This window comes from Melopsittacus undulatus, chromosome 9 (genome assembly GCF_012275295.1).
Source record: "Melopsittacus undulatus isolate bMelUnd1 chromosome 9, bMelUnd1.mat.Z, whole genome shotgun sequence".
Classification (NCBI taxonomy): domain Eukaryota; kingdom Metazoa; phylum Chordata; class Aves; order Psittaciformes; family Psittaculidae; genus Melopsittacus; species Melopsittacus undulatus.
Window position 1 is genome coordinate 1,406,335 of NC_047535.1, and position 19,136 is coordinate 1,425,470.

The 19,136-nt window shown below is 43.6% G+C and overlaps 1 protein-coding gene across 1 annotated transcript in view; it reads right to left on the reverse strand.

Annotated features, from left to right (window-relative positions):
• Nucleotides 1-19,136, reverse strand: part of PIAS1 (protein inhibitor of activated STAT 1) — a 57,936-nt gene that overhangs the window by 27,896 nt on the left and 10,904 nt on the right. Inside the window, exon 2 of the mRNA XM_034066044.1 lies at nt 5,051-5,495. Coding sequence (XP_033921935.1) covers nt 5,051-5,495 — 445 coding nt within the window. The remainder of the gene's footprint in view (nt 1-5,050; nt 5,496-19,136) is intronic.

The following is a 19,136-nucleotide window of genomic DNA, read 5'->3' on the forward strand; positions in this document are numbered from 1 at the left end:
AGAGCTGTCTTCAAGGAGGCAGCATGTCCAAGTAGCTACCATCAATCACAGTCAAAAAGAGACCCTCAAGGTAAATGCAAGTCAGAAGCACAAACACTGGTTGTAAGCACTTCATTCTTGAGGGCGGGCATCAGGGTTGAAATTCTGCTTCCTGAAATCCTGTTAAGATTAAGAAATTAAACTAAAACCTAACCAGATCAATACAAGCCTCAGAAGAGCCATTGGAATCTCCTTTCACCCAATGGAGTCAGTCTGGCAGCATGCTATCTGTAAAAGTAATTCTCTGCCTCCCTAGAACACCTGATGTTCGCCTCCTCCTTATCAGAAGCCTGAGACTTTGTCCTGGTTTTGGCTGGGATAGAGTTAAAGATCCCAATTTCTGTGGCTCAGATGCAAGTTTCAATGTTGTTTTCCATAGCACTTCAGCCTGAAGCTCAAGTCTATGATCATCTGTACACCGTTCGGACAGCTTTTAGAAGAGCAGCACAGCCCACAGCCTCTTTAATAATCCTTTAAACTGAAAAGGTTAATTTCCCCTTACAGGTAAGTAAAGGCCCATAACCTCGTTAAAATGGTTTCTGGAACAACTACACAGCTAAAGCAATTAGGAATGCCATGTGCTGTACCAAGGAGTATTTTTAACATGTTGTTTAACTAATGTCCCTTCCATCCTCATTTGGCAAAATCCTGGTACTTGTTACTCATCTCCTAGCGAGCACATTTCACCACACAAAAGATCTTATCTGTGTGGTAGAAGTTACTCTTGGAAAATCAGCCCTATGCTTAAAAAGCAACCAAATAGCAGCATCTATGCACAGAGGGGTGAAAAAGGGGGAAAATTAGGTGAAACTGCAGCTTCACTTGAGAAACTAACAACCAAAATTCTCCTGTTTAAAGGAGGTCTTCATTAAAATCAAAAGAGTTGTCACCATAATAAGGCAACTTTCATATATTCAAGGCCAATTGGACAGCTTTTCCTCCAAAACAAAGACAGGCATCACAGAACCCTAAACTGGTTTGTGTTGGAAGGGACCTTAAAGCTCATCCAGCTCCAACCCCTGCCATGGACAGGGACCCCTTCCACTGGAGCAGCTGCTCCAAGCCCCTGTGTCCAATCTGGCCTTGAGCACTGCCAGGGATGGGGCAGCCACAGCTTCTCTGGGCACCCTGTGCCAGCGCCTCAGCACCCTCATAGGGAACAGCTTCTGCCCAAGAGCTCAGCTCAGTCTCCCCTCTGGCAGGTTCAAGCCATTCCTCTTGTCCTGTCTTATCAAACTGTGGTTAACCATGGGGCAGAGAGCTCAGATTTCCCACTAGCACGGCAAGAGCTCAGTGCAGACTCATCGACCAACATGGATTTTCAGGATACAGAGCTCTCCCAGCTGGCTTCTACACAAAAACATCCAATGGAGCTGCTTTCTCAATTTTGCAATGAGGATGACTAATGAAATATGGATCAAATTCACTGTTCTACTGAACATGGACTGATATCTCCTGTCTCAGATAAACAAACCCACTGACAGAGTCCTTGGGAGTAAAGCAAACTCTGTCACTCCCCAACAGCACAGCCGGCAGAACCACAATTGTCACTATTAGCCACACGACTCTGCAAGAGCTATACAGGAGTCCTGCACTTGAAAAGCACTCAGAAGGAAGCAAGAGACTCTGCAATGTGAGCAGAGTAACAGCAGGAGAAGAGTCCCACCGCCAGCAGGGCCCAGCTGCTATTTTCAGTTCTTCAAACAAGAGCAGGTTGAGGTAGCACAGGCTGCGTTTACGAGTTCAACTAGCTGGGCAAGTCTGCTCTTCTGCAAGCTTCCTACTCCCTGTGCAAGTTGTACGGGCTGCTGTAAGACATAGAAAGCTGTACAAGTTAGCCAAGAGCCTTCTAACGTGTGCTTGTCACTCACGCTTCAGCCACGCTCAAGTAAAGCTCCTCAAGAGGCTGGTGGTGAGGAGGGCACAGACGGATGCAGCACTGCACTTCCCCCTTGCCATGAATCCAGTGTGTCGGTTTTAATCACAGTTCAGAGCTACGTTCTGAGGAAGCAAGTGTAAGAAGGTAACATCCATTTCCTCCTTTTGTTCCTACCATTAAAAATAATAGGTAGCTGGTTTAATTTCCTTATCTGTTATTCACATTAGCTTGTGTACTACCCACTGACATGAACTATCTGGGTACAGAATGCAGGTTCAAGTGCCCTGCTGTGCAACTCCCTTCCCCGAGGCTTTGTCAAATCATTGCTTTTCAAACTAACAACCTCTTCTCGATTGGATAGAACACTACTGCAGCAAACCTTCCAAGCAATTCCACCTTGACTTGGGAAAGACAGAGGAGAATCACATCCAAGGATGTGCCACGCAGTGTCTATCAGGTCATCAGTCTGGTCCTGTGGTGCAGGGAAACAGTAAATTCAGATGCTTCTTATCCCTGCTGCCTGAGAAATCTGATGGGAAAATGCAAGCAGGAGATGCTGAAATGCTGGCCAAGCTCTGAGAGTTTGTAATATGTATCTGCCATTTGAAAACAAAGCCAGGGAGCACAGGAATTTGACATCTAAGGAAACAAACCCATAATGTCTGCAGCAGTGAAAAGGATGCCCAAACCACTTGGGTCATGTATTCAATGAATCATGTAAAGCCTTGTTACTTAGAGTAACTGTTTAAATGGAGAAAATTAACACAAGTCGTCTGCTCCATACTTGCTTTTGAACTGTATGCACCATTGCTCCCAGTTGTTTTGAAAGTGTACAAAGCTGCATAGCACTGGTTATGAATCCAATAGGTTTTTTCATTACCATATATGTATTTATTACTCTAAAATACCTTCATGACATTTACAGTTAGCAATTTTACAATCTGTAGCAACATTACTTTCCAAAACAAAAGGAAAACCAATCATTCCACAAGGCCAAGTACAAGGTCCTGCACCTGGGTCAGGACAACTCCCAGCACAAACACAGATGAGCAGACAATGACTTAAACGCAGCCCTGAGGAGGACTTGGGGGTGTTGCTACATGAGAAGTGCACTGTGACCCAGCTTCAGTGTGCAATTGAACCCAGACACTGCCCCCCCCTGTGTGCTGGGCTGCACCCCCAGAGCGTGAGCAGCAGCTCAGGGGGGGATCCTGCCCCTCTGCTGTGCTCTGGGGAGACCCCCCTGCAGCCCTGACCCAGCTCTGGGGTAGCAGCACAAGAGGGACATGGAGCTGATAGAGAGAGGCCAGAGGAGGCCATGGGGCATTCCTACTCTGGAGCCAGGCTGAGAGAGCTGGGCTGGGGCAGCCTGGACAAGAGAAGGCTCCTGAAGGGGAGACCTGAGAGCAGCTCCAGTGCCTACAGGGGCTGCAGGAAAGCTGGAGAGGGGCTTGGGACAAGGGCCTGTAGGGACAGGCCAAGGGGAATGGCTTGAACCTGCCAGAGGGGAGACTGAGCTGAGCTCTTAGGTAGAAGCTCTTCCCTGTGAGGCTGTCCCTGCCCATGGCAGAGGGCTGGAGCTGGATGAGCTTTAAGCTCCCTTTCAACCCAAACCATTCTAGGATTCTACATCTGCAGAAAGGAGTCACACACTAAACAAAACCCACAAACATACCCCTAAACTAACTGAAAGCACAGAGATTGCTTAGAAGGGTATCTGGTTGGAGTTTGAAGCACTTCCATTTTCTCACTGTGACACTCAGAGTCCACAAAGGGGAAAAAATATCCTACTGATGGAAACTCCTCAAGCAATAAGACATGACAGAGTGAATTATGACCTCTATCAATTTAGGGCTGGTTTGTTAGACATGGAGCTGACAGCAAAGTGTTCTCACCCCATCTAGGAATAAATACATACCATAGTTCCTGCATTGGAATGTCTTATTGGAATTATAGCTTTAAGTATTTATAATGTAAAAGTGATGAAACACATACTGAGTACCTCATTATCCTTACAACCAGCATCGCCTGGAATGCTTACTGACCAATTAAGCTTTAAAGCTAACCAGACCCAGTACAGCTCTTCAAAGAATACCTGAATCAGAGGACGAGATTATCAAAAACTATGTTTTTACCCTCAATATTTCAGTTGTAACAACACAAAAAAGCATGTAAACAACTGTGCAACACGCTTCAGAAACCTACAGGCCACCATCCCCACACACGTATCAGGCCTCCCACACCCTGGAGCTGTTTAGATTGTGAGTGTAAAGTACCTGCTCATTTTGGTTTACAAGGGATTTCTTCTGCAAAGGACATTTTTTGCCACTCACCCACCATCTCCCTGGATCTACTCTCACAAAGCTTTTCCTCCCACCAGCTATTCTCACAGTGAATCCCTTCCAGGCTTTCAAAACAGCAGAAGGTTCCAACGTGCGAGCAGCCCCTCCACAAACCAACAGGACTATTGTATTGAAGCTGGTTTTTAAGGGTATTAAAAGTTAACCACGTTGTTAAGTGCTGTGCGGAGTCAGTGCCAGAAAGAAATCACACATAGTTATATAATGCTCTGTAAGCATCAGATTATTCTCAGCAGCCACACAAGTGATTTAGACCTTAATACAAAAGACAGTTTAAAGAAAAGTAGCCACAAAGGCAAAAGAACCACAAGTCTTCCTGAACTCAGGAGTTTGGGCTATAATAGATCACAGCAAATACCCAGCCTGGCAGATTCTTGTCCAGCACAGATGAGATGATTTTGCAGCCTTGATGGATTTGGGAGTGTTTTTGTTTGGTTTTTCAATAACTAAACTGTATGGTTTATAACAACTCCTGAAAGCAGACAGGGTTGTTCTGTTTTGGAGGGTTTAGCTTGTTTCTTGTCAAACTCACCCCTTCAACATAACGGATCTTTGAACCATATTTAGTGGCTCAGCTAAAGCAACTAATGAGTGTTACGTAAGATGTCTCTCCATGTAGAACAATCTGTTCCAAAAGTTACCAAAAATAGCAATTCTCTAAACACTGGTGTGATGCAATATTTAACCAGTTACTGCATTAGCAGCCGAATCCATCCATTACTAGTTAAAAAAATAAAGACTTGAGGGGTTACTACAACGTCTGCAACCTTACCTAGGCTGGTAGGTTTAATCAGCTCATCCAACAAGTCATAAAAAGGTAGCTTCTGAAGTTTTATGTCGGGGTGCACGGGGTGGAGCGCAGATGTGAGATGGGGGAGTTCCAGTTCATGTTTAGGTCCCAGAAGCGACACGGGAAGCAACGGTGAGGTGGCAGGGTGGCCATCGTAACTGAGCTGTGGAATGGTAGACGGAGACAAAGCTGCTGGCATGGAGCTCGAGTGGACGCTGGGGATGGATAAGTCTGCAGGTGTCATGATTTTCTGAGGGAACCTTCGCCTATAGAGTTCTTTGATTTTCATTTGTACAGCAGGGCTGCAGCCAGCCTTTAACAAATGCAGTGCTTTCGTGAGGAGTTCGTGTTTCCGTCCGTGCTTGTTCCTCCCCGCGTAACCCAGAAGGACTTGCAGCTCAGACACTCGAAGGCTCATAACCATTTGCTTAAGAGAAACAAAACAGGGGAAAATTAGTATTCACGTTACAGCATCTTAAACACTGACATTAGAATGTAGCTTAACCCCATCAAGCACACAGGTTTTACAGGCACACTGATGATGTGAAATTGAATGCAAACCCTACTTGTTCACAGATATATCTACTTTGAAAGTCTGTAAAGAGCAACTTTTAAAGGGGTTTCCATTTGCCATACACAAATCAGGACAAGAGAAAAGGACAAGTTGCCAGTACACAAGAAAGCTTGTAAATGAAATTATTTCCTACTCCCTGTTCTGCTGGCATCGATAATGTTTTTTCACATTGGCAATACCCAAGTCTCCAGTACTTGCAGCTAAAAGCTCTGCCAGTCCTTAACATTATTTCACTACCAAGTCCTTCCCTCACTTTTAGCCATGCAGCATAATTAATCCACGCAGGTTCAAAGGGAAGGAGATAAATGACTGATTTTAAAGAGAAATTACAATGCAATTTGTGTGCAACCCCATATGATCATTACTGAGTTAAAGGAAGCTTCTTCCGATTCCACTTCCTCCTCACATCAGAGCTGCTTGTTTTGGATGGGGGTGTTGGGCTTTGCCTTCTATTAATTAGCATCTTCATTTACACCGTCTTTTACTGTCTCCCTGTATGGTTTAATGAACCAAACTGGTCTGACTTGTCAACTGGTTCACCTCTTCAGGAACCAAGGAAAATACAAAGTAACCAAACCAGCAAGGGCCTGTGCACAGGGAGACCTTCCTCCCTGGTCCAGCTGGAGCCAAAAGGCAATTTATACACTTAATTTCTACTTTAAAACTTCATTCAGTGCTTGACAGCAGCTCGGTTCACCAGCACGTCTCCTGTGACACCAGCTCAAGTGGTATTCCTGCAGAATCCCAGGTTCCCAAGAAATCACAAGGATATACTTGAGGTATATATTTGGGACCAAACCAGCTAATTCAGCATATCAGGGTTCTGCCATCACTGAAAGATGAATAACCCAACTAGCGCTTGCCTTTGCAAATAACCTTTCAAGCAGAGTAAAAACCCTCCCATCCTCTCTGGTGCTCCAAAGTATTCACACACACATTACTCAAGTTATTTTCACATTCATTTTTAAACCTGAAGTGCTAATCTTAGACAGGAAGCTATGCCTGGCTTAGCTAAAGCAGCCCCAAAGCCTTATCGAGTCTTCAAACCTCCAGCACCTGCAAGAGATCTTCCAGGCACAGGTGTCCACAGGAGGTATTTCCCTCTCCTGAAATAGGTCGTGTTATTTAAAAGCCCTAAATCAGATGATTCATGTACTTAATGAGGTGTGCACCAGGCAGATTTAACTACATTTGCTCCAAGATTTCTGCTCTGTTGAGCCACACCAAGAGAAGTGAAGGATCTTGCTGCAAATCTCAGTTAAACCTTGCTGCAGACTAAAGCAAACACTTCAGATACAAGCAGGACTTTGCTGGCATTTTATCCTCTGAATACCCGAGAACATACTTCACACTTTCAACCATGGGACTGTCACGGAGCTACTAATAAGAACAGACAAGGTACTTTTGTCAGAAACAGAGATGTCTTACAAGAACAAGGTATTTCAGTTAAGATCTGAGGTGTTGACAGCTGAAAGGGAAGTGAAACAAATAGATCTGCAACATGGAAAAAGCATTATTTATATATTTATAATGCTTTACAAGCATTTCCTCAACAGAATGAGTAGTTACAGCCAAAGGGCTTAATGCCTGGTACCATCACCCTGAGAATTCACCTCCTGAGTAACCAGAACCCTGTCCTTGTTTTGGAATCAACTCCTAGGCCCAGCTTGCAAAACACTGAGGATGAAGAAATGATGGAGCTAACAGAGGAGCTCCTGCTACAGGTTGGATTTTTGTCTGGGATTTAAGGCAGAGATGACTTAGAAATAAATACACAGAAAGCAGGGGCCATCCTGCAGCCAGGCTGACAAACCAAAACAAATACATTCCCCACATCCTCCCACCCTTGTGCATTCCTTACAAAGGAGGACAGGAATGATTCTGTTTGCAATGTTAAGGGCACTAACATACATCAATTAAAAACAGGGGGGAAAACAGCACTAAAGGCTTGTGGGTTTGTTCCAGTTTCATACTTCATTGAGAAACCTTCTGCATATATAGAGAGACAATGACTTAAACCACCCCCCCCCCCAGACTCATCCATAGGGCTTTGCCAGCGGATCGTGTCAATCAGTGCCTGGGAAGCAGAGCCCAACAGGCAGCCGTGCTGGGAAAGTCTCTCCTGTCACTGCAACACGAACGTGAGCATTCCTCTCCCCTCCTCCACCACAGTTGTGTTTTATTTGAGGACACAGCCCCAGCTCCATCAGCAGCAGGGCCACTGCCTGGATGAGCAGTGCCCAGGCTACGAGCCCTTGGCCTGGGTCACTCTGGTACCCTAATCTTAGAACAGGCAGGGTAATTATAGCAGGAAACAAATCAAGTGCTGTCAAACCCACAGAGTAAATACAGTAAAAAGCTGCAATTTGTGAGGTTTTTGCCCTGTCATATCTCACCTCATCACAATTCACACCCCCCCATTGCTGGCTTAGGTACAGCAGCAAAGCTGAAGGGCAAAGACACAAAGGGTTTTGCTTCAGGAAGTCTTGGGGTTTTTCCCCTGTTGTCTAGAGTAGTAAAAAGATCACTCACAGCAGTACAGCTGCATCTGCAACAAGCTACACAACCCATCACAGCCTGTTTCCCAACAACAGCAAATACGCACAATGCAAGTAACTGCCCCTATCTCTAGCTGTTTATCAGAATTGACAAAATGTGTGGGTTTCGCTTTCCTAACACAAAAGAAAGCAACAAAAACACAACCAAAAAAGCCCAACCAAACAAAAATACCAGGATATATACAGCTACCAAGGGCAGAATGAGGAATAGCTTGCAAACTGCAGCTACAGACAACCAGGTGCACAAGAAACTGATGCTATTTGGCTAGGAAAATGTTGAGCTACTGGCCACTCGATTAACTTCAGTGTGAGAAATGCAGCAAACAAGTTCCAGACACAACCAATCCCAGTATCAACCACAGGGTGTTCTGTTGATGATGTGCACTTTGGTACCTGTCATATCTCGGCAATATCTAAAACTCAAAGAAGAGAGTAAGGACAGTAGAAAACCTGCTTGAAGTGTAAGAGTATGAATAAGCTTTACAGAAACTCAACTCATCACAGTGTAGCAGAGAGTTATCTCTATTTTGACTCACTGTAAATACCTCTGCAGAGCAGGTAGCTCATCTATAAACATCCACCTGACATTTCCTGCTTGACAGCACAAAACCAACACATGCTCCTCTGCAGAACCAGCATTAGTCACTGGGATTACCAGGCTCAGTATATACCCTTCCCCTGCAGCCCATGTCCCCTTATCCAAGGCTTGTGACCACAGCTCCCCATGCTCCCCAAAGTCACCCCATCGCCTGTGTCAGGTCCACAGAAGCAAGGACCCCAGTTTATTTTCCCACCTCCCAGTTGCTTGTTTCCAGTTCTGTGCCTGTTCTCTCCTGCCAGACTGTGTGAACGCATCCATGTGATGCAGCTCATGCTGCGCCACAGGAGCATCCCCCCTTTCTGTGTGTTGAGGGAACAGCCTCAAGCCATTCATCCAGCAACAAGGATCATCTCCTGCTCCACTCCTCCTTCAGATAACCTATAAGGTTTGAAAGAAAATAGCTTATGGATGCAAAAGCAATCCATGGGTGGCATCCTACATCATTCACCTACTTCACTCCATGGCTATCCACAGGAAAGGATGTTCTACATACAGCACACTCTCAAAAAAGTTGGTGCACTGGTTTTAAAGCTAAAAGCCATGAAAAATGAAGTCCCCCAAACCAAAAACTGCATATAGACACTTAACAGGTAAGGAGGAACAAGGGAGTTCCCCAGCTCCACTAAAGGACTATTAAATAAAAAGCACCAGGCTGCAACATCAGTGAATGCTTTGCAGCTCCTGACTCACAGAGTTCTCCCAGTAACCAAGCATGTTGGGCTGGAGAAATGTGTCTGTGCCACACAAAAGGACTATGCTGCTCTGGGAATGCTGCGTTGACATTCAGAGTAAATACTTCACCAGGAACTTCAACTTCTAACAGAGCAGCCAACAAACTTCCATTTCTCCCTGCAGAGAAAACAGGCAAGATGAAACTTCACTTAAGAAGAACAGTTTTCCACACGAGCCCAGTTATTGCTCCCACCAAGGAAAGCCACTCAGGCCAGTCAGCTTCCTGGCTAGAGAAGTCCAGTTCTTAGCATAGGTTAACAGGTCCGACCAAAGAAAACTGCTTCCAAGAACCAGACCTCATCTCGCTGATCTATGAAGGTTGGGAATTAAGTTTCAAACTATACAAAATCCAAGTGTTAGCGCCTCTGGATAAGAAATCCCATCGATAACCCTGCATGGCCTCACTGGCCCGTGATTCAGAGAAGTGGGACTAAAGAGACAAGCAGATTCAGGCAGAAAACATTCTTTCTAGACTGGAAAACACACAGGAGCTAGAACACTGGTTTGAAACACAGGCAGATGAGCTGCAAGTCCCACTGCTCAAGAAAGGCACAGATAGCTGCTGAGATCCAGCACCACACATGGTGAGCTTTCTCCTTCCTTCCCAGTTTTTGAAGTCCCAAGAGGTAAAAACCAGGCTCAGCCAGGAATGGACTGCAGGGTCCCTAGGAAAGCATGATGGACAACGCTGGATATTTGTCACCATTAATACCAGCACCACAAGGTTCTGCCTTCAAGCATCTCCATCCACCAGCAGCAGCATTAACAGTCCCAACAATGTGATGAATGCTTTCTAGAAAGAGGATTTCCACATCCCAGTAATCAACCCTAGGATCTATCTACAGAATTCAGTAAGTTCTTTCCAGGTGTTTGTGATAACTAAAAGCTGTGAGTAAGTTCCAAAACACATCCAAAAGATTTGCCAGTGGTACAAGACGCTTTTGGCCAGGTACCACACCACATCTTTGTGCCTAAAGCTATGCAACAGGTCCTCCACAATTCCATAACCATTAACATGGAAGTTAATGGAGAAAAAGGAAAAAAAGCACCTCCAACACCAGCCAAAGATGGAAGGAGACAGTAAACAGGGGGGAAAATGAGAAAAGACATTCCAAATGGGAGGACACCCATTTATAGCCAGTGATTTGGGGCAGGGACAGTAAGTTTCTTGTGTTACATAGTGATTAGCTATAGTTTACTTCAAATTAGGCATCATTATTACAGAAGAGGGCAAGCACTGCGACAAGTCACTTCAAAGGAGAAGGGGAGGACAGAAAACTGACTGCACCCTGTACTCCTTGGAAAGCTACAGAGGGGCCTCTGCTCCTCAGCCCCAGCACCCAAAGGAGCAGCTCTGGCTGCAGTCTGCATTCACAGCATGGGCACAGTCAAACCTCAGGCTGTTTTCAAGGACAACACTGATGGATATTTGCTCCTTATGGAAGAAGGAAACCACTATTCAAGGAATTCCATAGTGCACTTCCAAAAGGCACTTTAAAACAACAGCAACAACAAAAATCAAATCAAAATTGGTTTTTTCTTTCTCTAATAAAAGCAACTAGGAAGCATTAGATTAGTATGGGAATGGGTTTGAATTAATCTCAGCATAGCTCCAACACCCAGCTGTAAAAATAGAGTTCTTGCATGCTATGAACAGCCTCTTTAACCCCCAGTATAAATCTTGTGGAGAGGAAAGCTATACCTGAGCTACACGAGCTCTCTCCAGTTACACAGACTAAACTCTGGGGCTCTTTAGACATTTAAGATTTGTGAAAATGGGAAATCGTGATGGTAAAAATATTCCCATCTTTTATGAAGGCACATTCCTTAGTCCTAAATTCTACCTGCAAGACTCACACGAGGAAGCTCTCAAGGCTAAGCCATAAAAACTGGGATCAGCCTCCCGAAAAGCTGCAGGAGGGAGTGAAAGGCCCAATTCATGGAAGCTCCAGCACCCCAATGACAGGCTGTAACTTCCTGCGCTTGTCTCCTGCAACCAAAACACTCAAAGGTTGAAGTCACCGTAATTCAAACTGGGGGGGAGGCAAAGGCACAGAACAACAGTCGTAAATACACTGCACGCTACAACCTTTAAGGGGGCTATTGGTTCTCATCATGCAAAACTCATCTGTCTCCTGCAGTGGTACGTACCGTGGTTTGCCAAGTAGGGCAGCACGAAAAGAACAGGTACAAAACAATGGCAGGTACAGGTGTTATTTGCCTTCTTATACACACAAGGCAATATTTCTTAATCAAAGAAACCCTCTATTTACACAGTATATCAGTGCTCATAAAGAACATGCTGCAACTGTAGGATGGAATCTATGCATTCGTCCAGCTGGCAATAAAAATGGGTTTAAAATGTGTCATCAAAATGATAGCCATAAATTGTAAATGCCAAAAATAGCCTGGCCTGCTCTTGGTATCTCCATGGATATGAGCTTCTTTAAGGTCAAACACTGTACTCATGATTTTCACCAGGGAACATATTTCTCCATGCTGGTAGAGATACTACACTATAAAGCTGAAGTAATCAGGTGTTATTTACTTTAGCATGCACACAAACAATATATTTCCTTGCAAGTGATATGGTTGTATATCTGTTAATAGGAATATTATGACCCTTGAACCTATCTATCTGAACAATGAAGCTCAGATTCAAGCGCCAGCTAATACCAGGAATCTCTGGTGATGAAGAGATCAGCAAAGAAGTGTAATAGTATTCAGTCTATAGGGCTTCTGGACAGGAGGTCCTGCAGTTTCCTATCACCATCTTTCCATATTCAGCTCAGGTAACAGCTCACTAAGTATACTATAACCACTTAACTTTTAATTCCACACATTAACAAGAATAAGGAGCATATTTCATACCTGCTCTTGGCTTGCTTGGATCTGTTGTGCTGGGAAAAGTTGACTACCCTTAAATTTACTTAGTTTTAGTAAGGTCAGAGCAATGCTGCTTCAGACATGAACATTAATTATGCTCTCCCCGCAGCCCACAGTTCAGAGGCCTCCATCTAATCCTGCACCAGTGACACTATCAAGTTCTTAGATATGCCTGTTGCTTACTGGAGACAAGAAAACCACAGTGATAAAAGTAACACAACTGACTGAAGAGTGAGAGTATATTGCAAAAGCAAACAGTGAGACAGCTCTAGCCCCACTGAACCGCCTGCTAGGAACAACAGGCAGAGGTTGGAATGTTTAATATAATCCCCATGTGTTAAAAATTGTCTTATGCTTTTTACAGATGCCTGTGGTATTTTGCTATGCTATCATATATGTGCAATATCTTCAACTTAAAAGCTCTGACACATACAACCTGGCAAGTCAGCACAGCCAACCGCCCTTCTAGACCCCTTTTCCTAGAGGTTATTTCCTCTGGAAGAGAGACTGAGCACAACAGACTGTGTGCCCACGTACCCAAATGCCACTCCAGTGCCTGAACACTGACATCACTGTGGGATCTGCTGGGTTTTCATACGATGGCTTGCCAACCACACTGCATCCTGCCCTGCCTCCCACTGCACAGCACCACTGCCGCAGCCGGCGGGGAGGGCAGCTGGGGTAGGGACTCACTTAAACTGCGTTTGCTGGGAGAGATGTCTGCCAAGCCTTTAGTCCTGTCTAAATTGTGTTTGATTTAAAGTAAGTCACATTTTATCTTAATCCGTAACGAAAGTTTTACCGTTCTCAGGAGATTTTATTCACTAGGTGAACTATATTATTACTTCTGGTATTAAATAAGGTTGCTGACACAGTAGTAATCTTCGTTTCAGTTCTTGGAGACTCTAGGTTTTTTTCCACCACACTCACACTTAATTCTCCCTGGTGTATTTATCTGTGCAGATGGGAACTGTTTTTACAGCGCTATACGCTAGCATGATTTTTCATGACAAGCAATTGCAGAAATACCAGTTTAGACACCTCTGGATAGAAAACAATGTGCCTCTCCGAAGGCAAACAGCTCACACCTAAGGCCAATAGCAAAGACAGTTCCTCTCAGCTATTTGGGAGAGGGTCATTGCCAGACAAATTTACTTTTTATTAAGAATGCTCTTATCCTTAACTAAGCCTTTCAACTGGCTGACAGAAGAGCTAATTCCTATGCAATAAGCTTCGGCAGAGCTCAAGCCAGCCGCACACACAGCTGTCCAAGGAGCCTGCTAAGCACAGTGTGCCCTGTTATAATATCTCTGACAAATAACACAAAAGGTCTACATCGGTGTAATCAAAATAGAACAACTTATACAGCATTCCACAGTACTCTGAACCATTGTCTCTTTGCATAAAAAGAAGGCAAAACAGGACCAAGGAGTCTCAGTTTCTGAAAGCCTCATAGGAGCTCACAGGAGCTTCTCCTTCCAAAGTGATTTTAAGAAGAAAACATTTTAAACTATACAATTAAACTAAAGCAATGGTTGCATACACCCATTACAAATAGGGACTTCACTCCATGAGAATCCATTCTACCATTCTTTCTCAGCACAACACTAAGAATGAAGCTTTAGTTACTTTCTGAATATCTAAAATACCTGCATGAGGCACATGTAGCTTCTGGAAGTCAATTTTGAAAGAAAGCTGGAGAAGAATGTACCTGGAATTCAATGAATGTACTCACATAGCAACATGGATAAAGAGGCAGCTTCCACAACCTCTTAACAGCAAGACACACAATTTCAAGACCTGCATTCTTACATCCAGGGTAAGATGTTGGCTTGCAAGCTATTTAAATCTCTATTGCATCAGCAGACATTATTTCTTTGTATGTGTTCGCCAACTTAAGCATCACTTCATTAAAACAAATTATTGCCATAATAGATGTGTATTTGCCTCCAAGAGTTAAATATCTTCTTATTTCTGTACCTTACAGAACTGCAAAGTGATGTACTGTCTGCATGCCACAAGTTATCACCCAGTGCTGAAGAGCCAGTTGTCCACTATACACAAACTTTGGCCATTGAACTGACTTCAAATCAAACAGTTCAGGATACAAGATCATACAGCCAAATATAACCAAAACACTTCAAGATCAACTAGCCACTTTTCTGCCCTCATTTGTCCCATTTTCTAGGACATTTTCTTGACACACAACATCACCACTGACTATTCTTCTGCTATCTCAAAATGTTTTAATTAACAATCACACTAAATGTGGATTCTGGCTTGCAGGCTGAAGCCAGGATGTAATTGAATCTCATTTCCCTTAAAAGTAACCCACTGCTATGTTCATTCCCCGAGAGAGGGAAAACTGGAGCTCTCTGTTCACAATTATCCACAAAATAAAGCCAAAATGGCATGTGATAAAATTAATGTTTTCTTTTAGGCTTCGAAGCAACCCATCCCACAAAATTTGGTTCTGAGAAATGTATTCCCAGACTCTGTGAATCACAACTAAAAAGAGTGATGCCAAGACACTGAGCTCCATCACACAAACAGCAGCCATCCACAGAGCTCACAAGATGCAGGAGAACGTTTGGCAATGCTTTTATCTGTAACCACAGGAAGACACAAAAGGACTGCACCAACAGTTAATAACCTCTAGCATAAAAAGTAGGGAGGAAGGAAAGGCGGAAGGGAGGGAGAAGAACAGGAAAATTAAGAGATCAGATAAAACATCAGGTATGGGAAATAATCATTTATCATTAAAAGATTTCCCCTTCCCAAGGAAGAAGCAGAACACAACAGAAATAAATCTGCTGACCACAAATACCTATGAAATACACTGACCAAGACCCTATTCCCTCCTAATCCTGGCCCACTGAGAATAATAATTTATTGCTACTGGCAATTAGTCTGAATTGTTACCAGAGAAGTAAGTAATGGAGCCAAGAGTTCCCACCGTGTCAATAAGCTGAGAAGAAACAGGCCATCAAACACACTGACATCTGTATAGCCTTAGAAAAACCCAACCTAGCCATTCTGCACATCATTCCCTTATTTCATAAGGAATTTGTGTCTAGGAATCACATAAGGAAGCCAAAACACACACTTCTTTTTAAGCAGTCAGATAGCAGTAAGGCATCAAGATGAACTAAAGGCTCAAACAATACTGAGAGACTTTCCTTCTACATCACTGCTCCTCTGAGTATCAGGTAGAGGCACCAACACCAGCAAAGCATCTGCTCACCAGTTCTGGGGAGACTGCCCCAGGTTTCATACATCAGTGTTCTCACAGCACAGATGACCTCAAGTTGGCATCTACTTTGATGATGTATTGATTTCAAGCACGTTCTAGTGAAGCCCTTCAAAATCACACCTTTAGTGCAGTTCTAAGACTTCACACAGTGCAGGCAGGAAAAGCATTTTCTCTGCTCAAGTCTTCCTCCTCCTTCAGGAGGAGACACCCATTCTCTTGCCTTTCCCCTACTTATTTCTTAAACAAAGCCATTGTTACAAAGCAGACTTGATGTTCCACGTTCTTTCCACGCTCCTTGCTTAGCCCTAGTCCTTCCTAGAAAAAGGCTGTCCTAGATGTTTGCTAGAGACCAAGCCAGGACTAACAGTCACTTCTCTGTTCCTTAGCTATTGAACGTTTTGTTCAAGCATCACCATTTACCTGGGAGCCACTTCCCTGCTTCCCACGTTTTATCTATCAACATTGCAGTGGCCATAAATAAAAAGATGTAAAAGAGGGAAGGTTTGAGGGAAAGTAATACTTTTTATTATATTTAGAGAAAGAATTTGCACATCTGGTATTTTCAACTGTATCAACTGGTCTAAGAAGACTTACAACCCTTTGTATTTTATAGAAGCACCTACCTGTGAACCAACAGGCTCAGGTTTTTAGGCACCAGCCTAAAAGCTTAAGACCAAGAAGCAGCATTAACGTGTTTACATGACTCTTCCAGTCCATGACTACTTTCATCAAGTCAAGACATGACTGCACACGAAATTCAAAGTTATTAAACACAAAGCAGTCAAAAATGGAGGAAAACTGAAATTTCTCATGTGTTCTTCTCATTACATAGCTGACAGTTCAGGAGAGGAACTTGGGCATCACTACAGACAACTCTTCATGTGGCTACAGACAAACAAGCACATTTGCAGGGAACCAGTAGGCTACGGAACCCTGGAAGGTCCCTTCCAATCTCACATTTTGCGCATGAGAGTATTTTTCAGAACTGAAGGAACAGTCAAAGGAGGGACTCAAGAACTACAAATAAGATGTACAACATAGCTAGTCATGGAGCCATTCCAAAAAGGCAAAGAATGTCAAAACACACGCTATAAACCTCAAAAACTTGGGCAGAGTTGGACAGGAATATGAATACCCAGGACTACCCTAGGAACACATAGGTCTATGCAATCAGATCAGAACACCACAGAGTAGCATCACTCTTACCTACCCTAGCCCATTTTCTCTCTCCACATAATATCTAGAATAAAGAGTAGCCACATAACAGCAAACTGCCAGCATGAAAACTATGTGTGAACCACATGTGGCCACCAGTAATTCAAGAAAAGTCAGTTTTTCAAACTGAAGAGCTATTGTCTGTCACAGCACAATAGGGAACACAAATTATAGGTCTGACTATTTATAGAGCAGTTAAAATGTACACTAAAGCCTAATTTATTCCTAACTGTAGAGACGCATTAAAAATTGGAGGTATTTATTTATTGCACACAACAATATGACTTAGAATTAATATTTGTATCACATATCAAGACAGGTCAATTTTAATGTGCCAAAATACATTTATTATTATAGAAATCAGTAGCTGAATGAAAAAAACCCAAACTTTCTATGTCACTTGTCCAAACCCAGGTGAAAATCCTGGCAGTTAGAAGTTCATTTCCCACTTCAAAAACCCTACTACATCAATACTCAGCCTAGTTCCCACTGAGGTGGATTCAGGATCCTAGGTCAGTCAAGTTAATGAGACACGGATGACTCCTCTGGCTGCCACTCACGACACTAAGGCATCAGTAAGACTGTCAAGAATCACACTGATTCCATTCCAAGTACCAGCACAGCTTGGAAAGAGAGCAACGGGGTGGCAGCGGTGCCAAACACTGGCTGCGTATCCTGGGGAAGCCATCTAAAAGAGCCATGGAGACAAAGAAAGGGAAAGCAGGAAGCTCAGTTTTTCATATCACCCACAACGACTGGTTTCTTCCCACTATGCAGAAATGCAAAAAGATGATAGAATAATAAGAGAGGAAGCAGACCTTCCTGCTTTTCTTCAGCATTCAAAAGAGGATAAAGAAAACAGTTTCAAATGACAACATGCAGCCACAGACTGAGAAGATGCATCTTAAGCAAGGCCCAGACTCCTGACAAAGCTGATCCTAATCCTACTTCACCCCTCAGAACTTCAGCTACTCTGCCCTTCTATCCTCCAGTGCTGCCCACACCAGAAAATTGTATTTTTGCATCTATTAGCTGTACCTCTAGGCTGAAAGACAAGCATGCAGTGCTTAAGAACCCATTAGCTCGCAGTGACTAATCCCAGGACAAAACACTCAGCAGTGCATTAGAAAGCTAAGAGTACATTCTCTATGCAATATTTTCCTGGCCCACACAGAGCACAGACAAGGCCTATAGAAACATTTCTTTCCCAGTCACACTGGTACATGTTAAGGAGAGATACTAAGGATCCTTGCTCATTGGGAACAAGGCTATTTCATTTCCCAGTGCCATCAATGTGACACACGGTCCTCCTCCCCACCACCTCATCCTTCAAGCACTGTATTTTTACCATCAAAGTAAGACTGAATTCAATTAATCTATTCACACAGTAACCTCTGCCCTGCACGGAAACAAACTGCTTGATGGAATTACGGTTTTTATAAGCCAAGTTTCAGCCACACCTAAGATTAAAAATACATGAAAACTATTGCAAGTAAACTCCAAAAACGACACCGCATTTAACTTGGCTTCAGCCACAAGAACAACCAGAATTGAAAAGAGCTGCCTAAGAAAACTCTGATATCAAAGTTAGAACTTCCATGGGTATCCTTACCAAGTGAAAACAGAGAGCGTGCAGTGTGTTTGCAGTGCTGATTGCAGATACACACTGCCTTACCGAGCACAGGAAGGAGGATGCTCCACTCACTGCTCCTTTTCATCTTCACTGACCAAACTCTTGCCCCACCTCATTAACCGCACTCATCCAAATCCCACTCTGAATAGGAATTTGCATATATACAAGCCTTTTGCAGCTCATTAATGTCATTTGAATGGCTCTCACATGGTCATGAATTTATACTCTGCCTGTCCCTTTGTACACATACAGGTCAATAGCACGGGGGGAGCAGAGGGGGAATTATTTAGGATCTTGTGACAAAACAAACCATTTTCTGGGTCTCGGCCTCACATTTTAGTATGAAGTGTCTTCACCCTTCTGACTCCTCATACACTCACCAGATAAAATCAAGCTTCTACTTCCAGGTAAGGATGTTGTAAGCATTGTGTTACTTCACAGCCTTGCTCAGCCTCTATGTCAAAAGCAAAGGACAGTCTAGTATCAGGGAGAACATAAAAACAGAGGCATCAAGACATCAGTCATGCACAGGCCTGAGGAATGAAGGAGTCAATGCAGTTAGTCAACTAATACATAGCTCGAGCCCTTTGCTAATCTGTGTGAACGTACTCTGAAA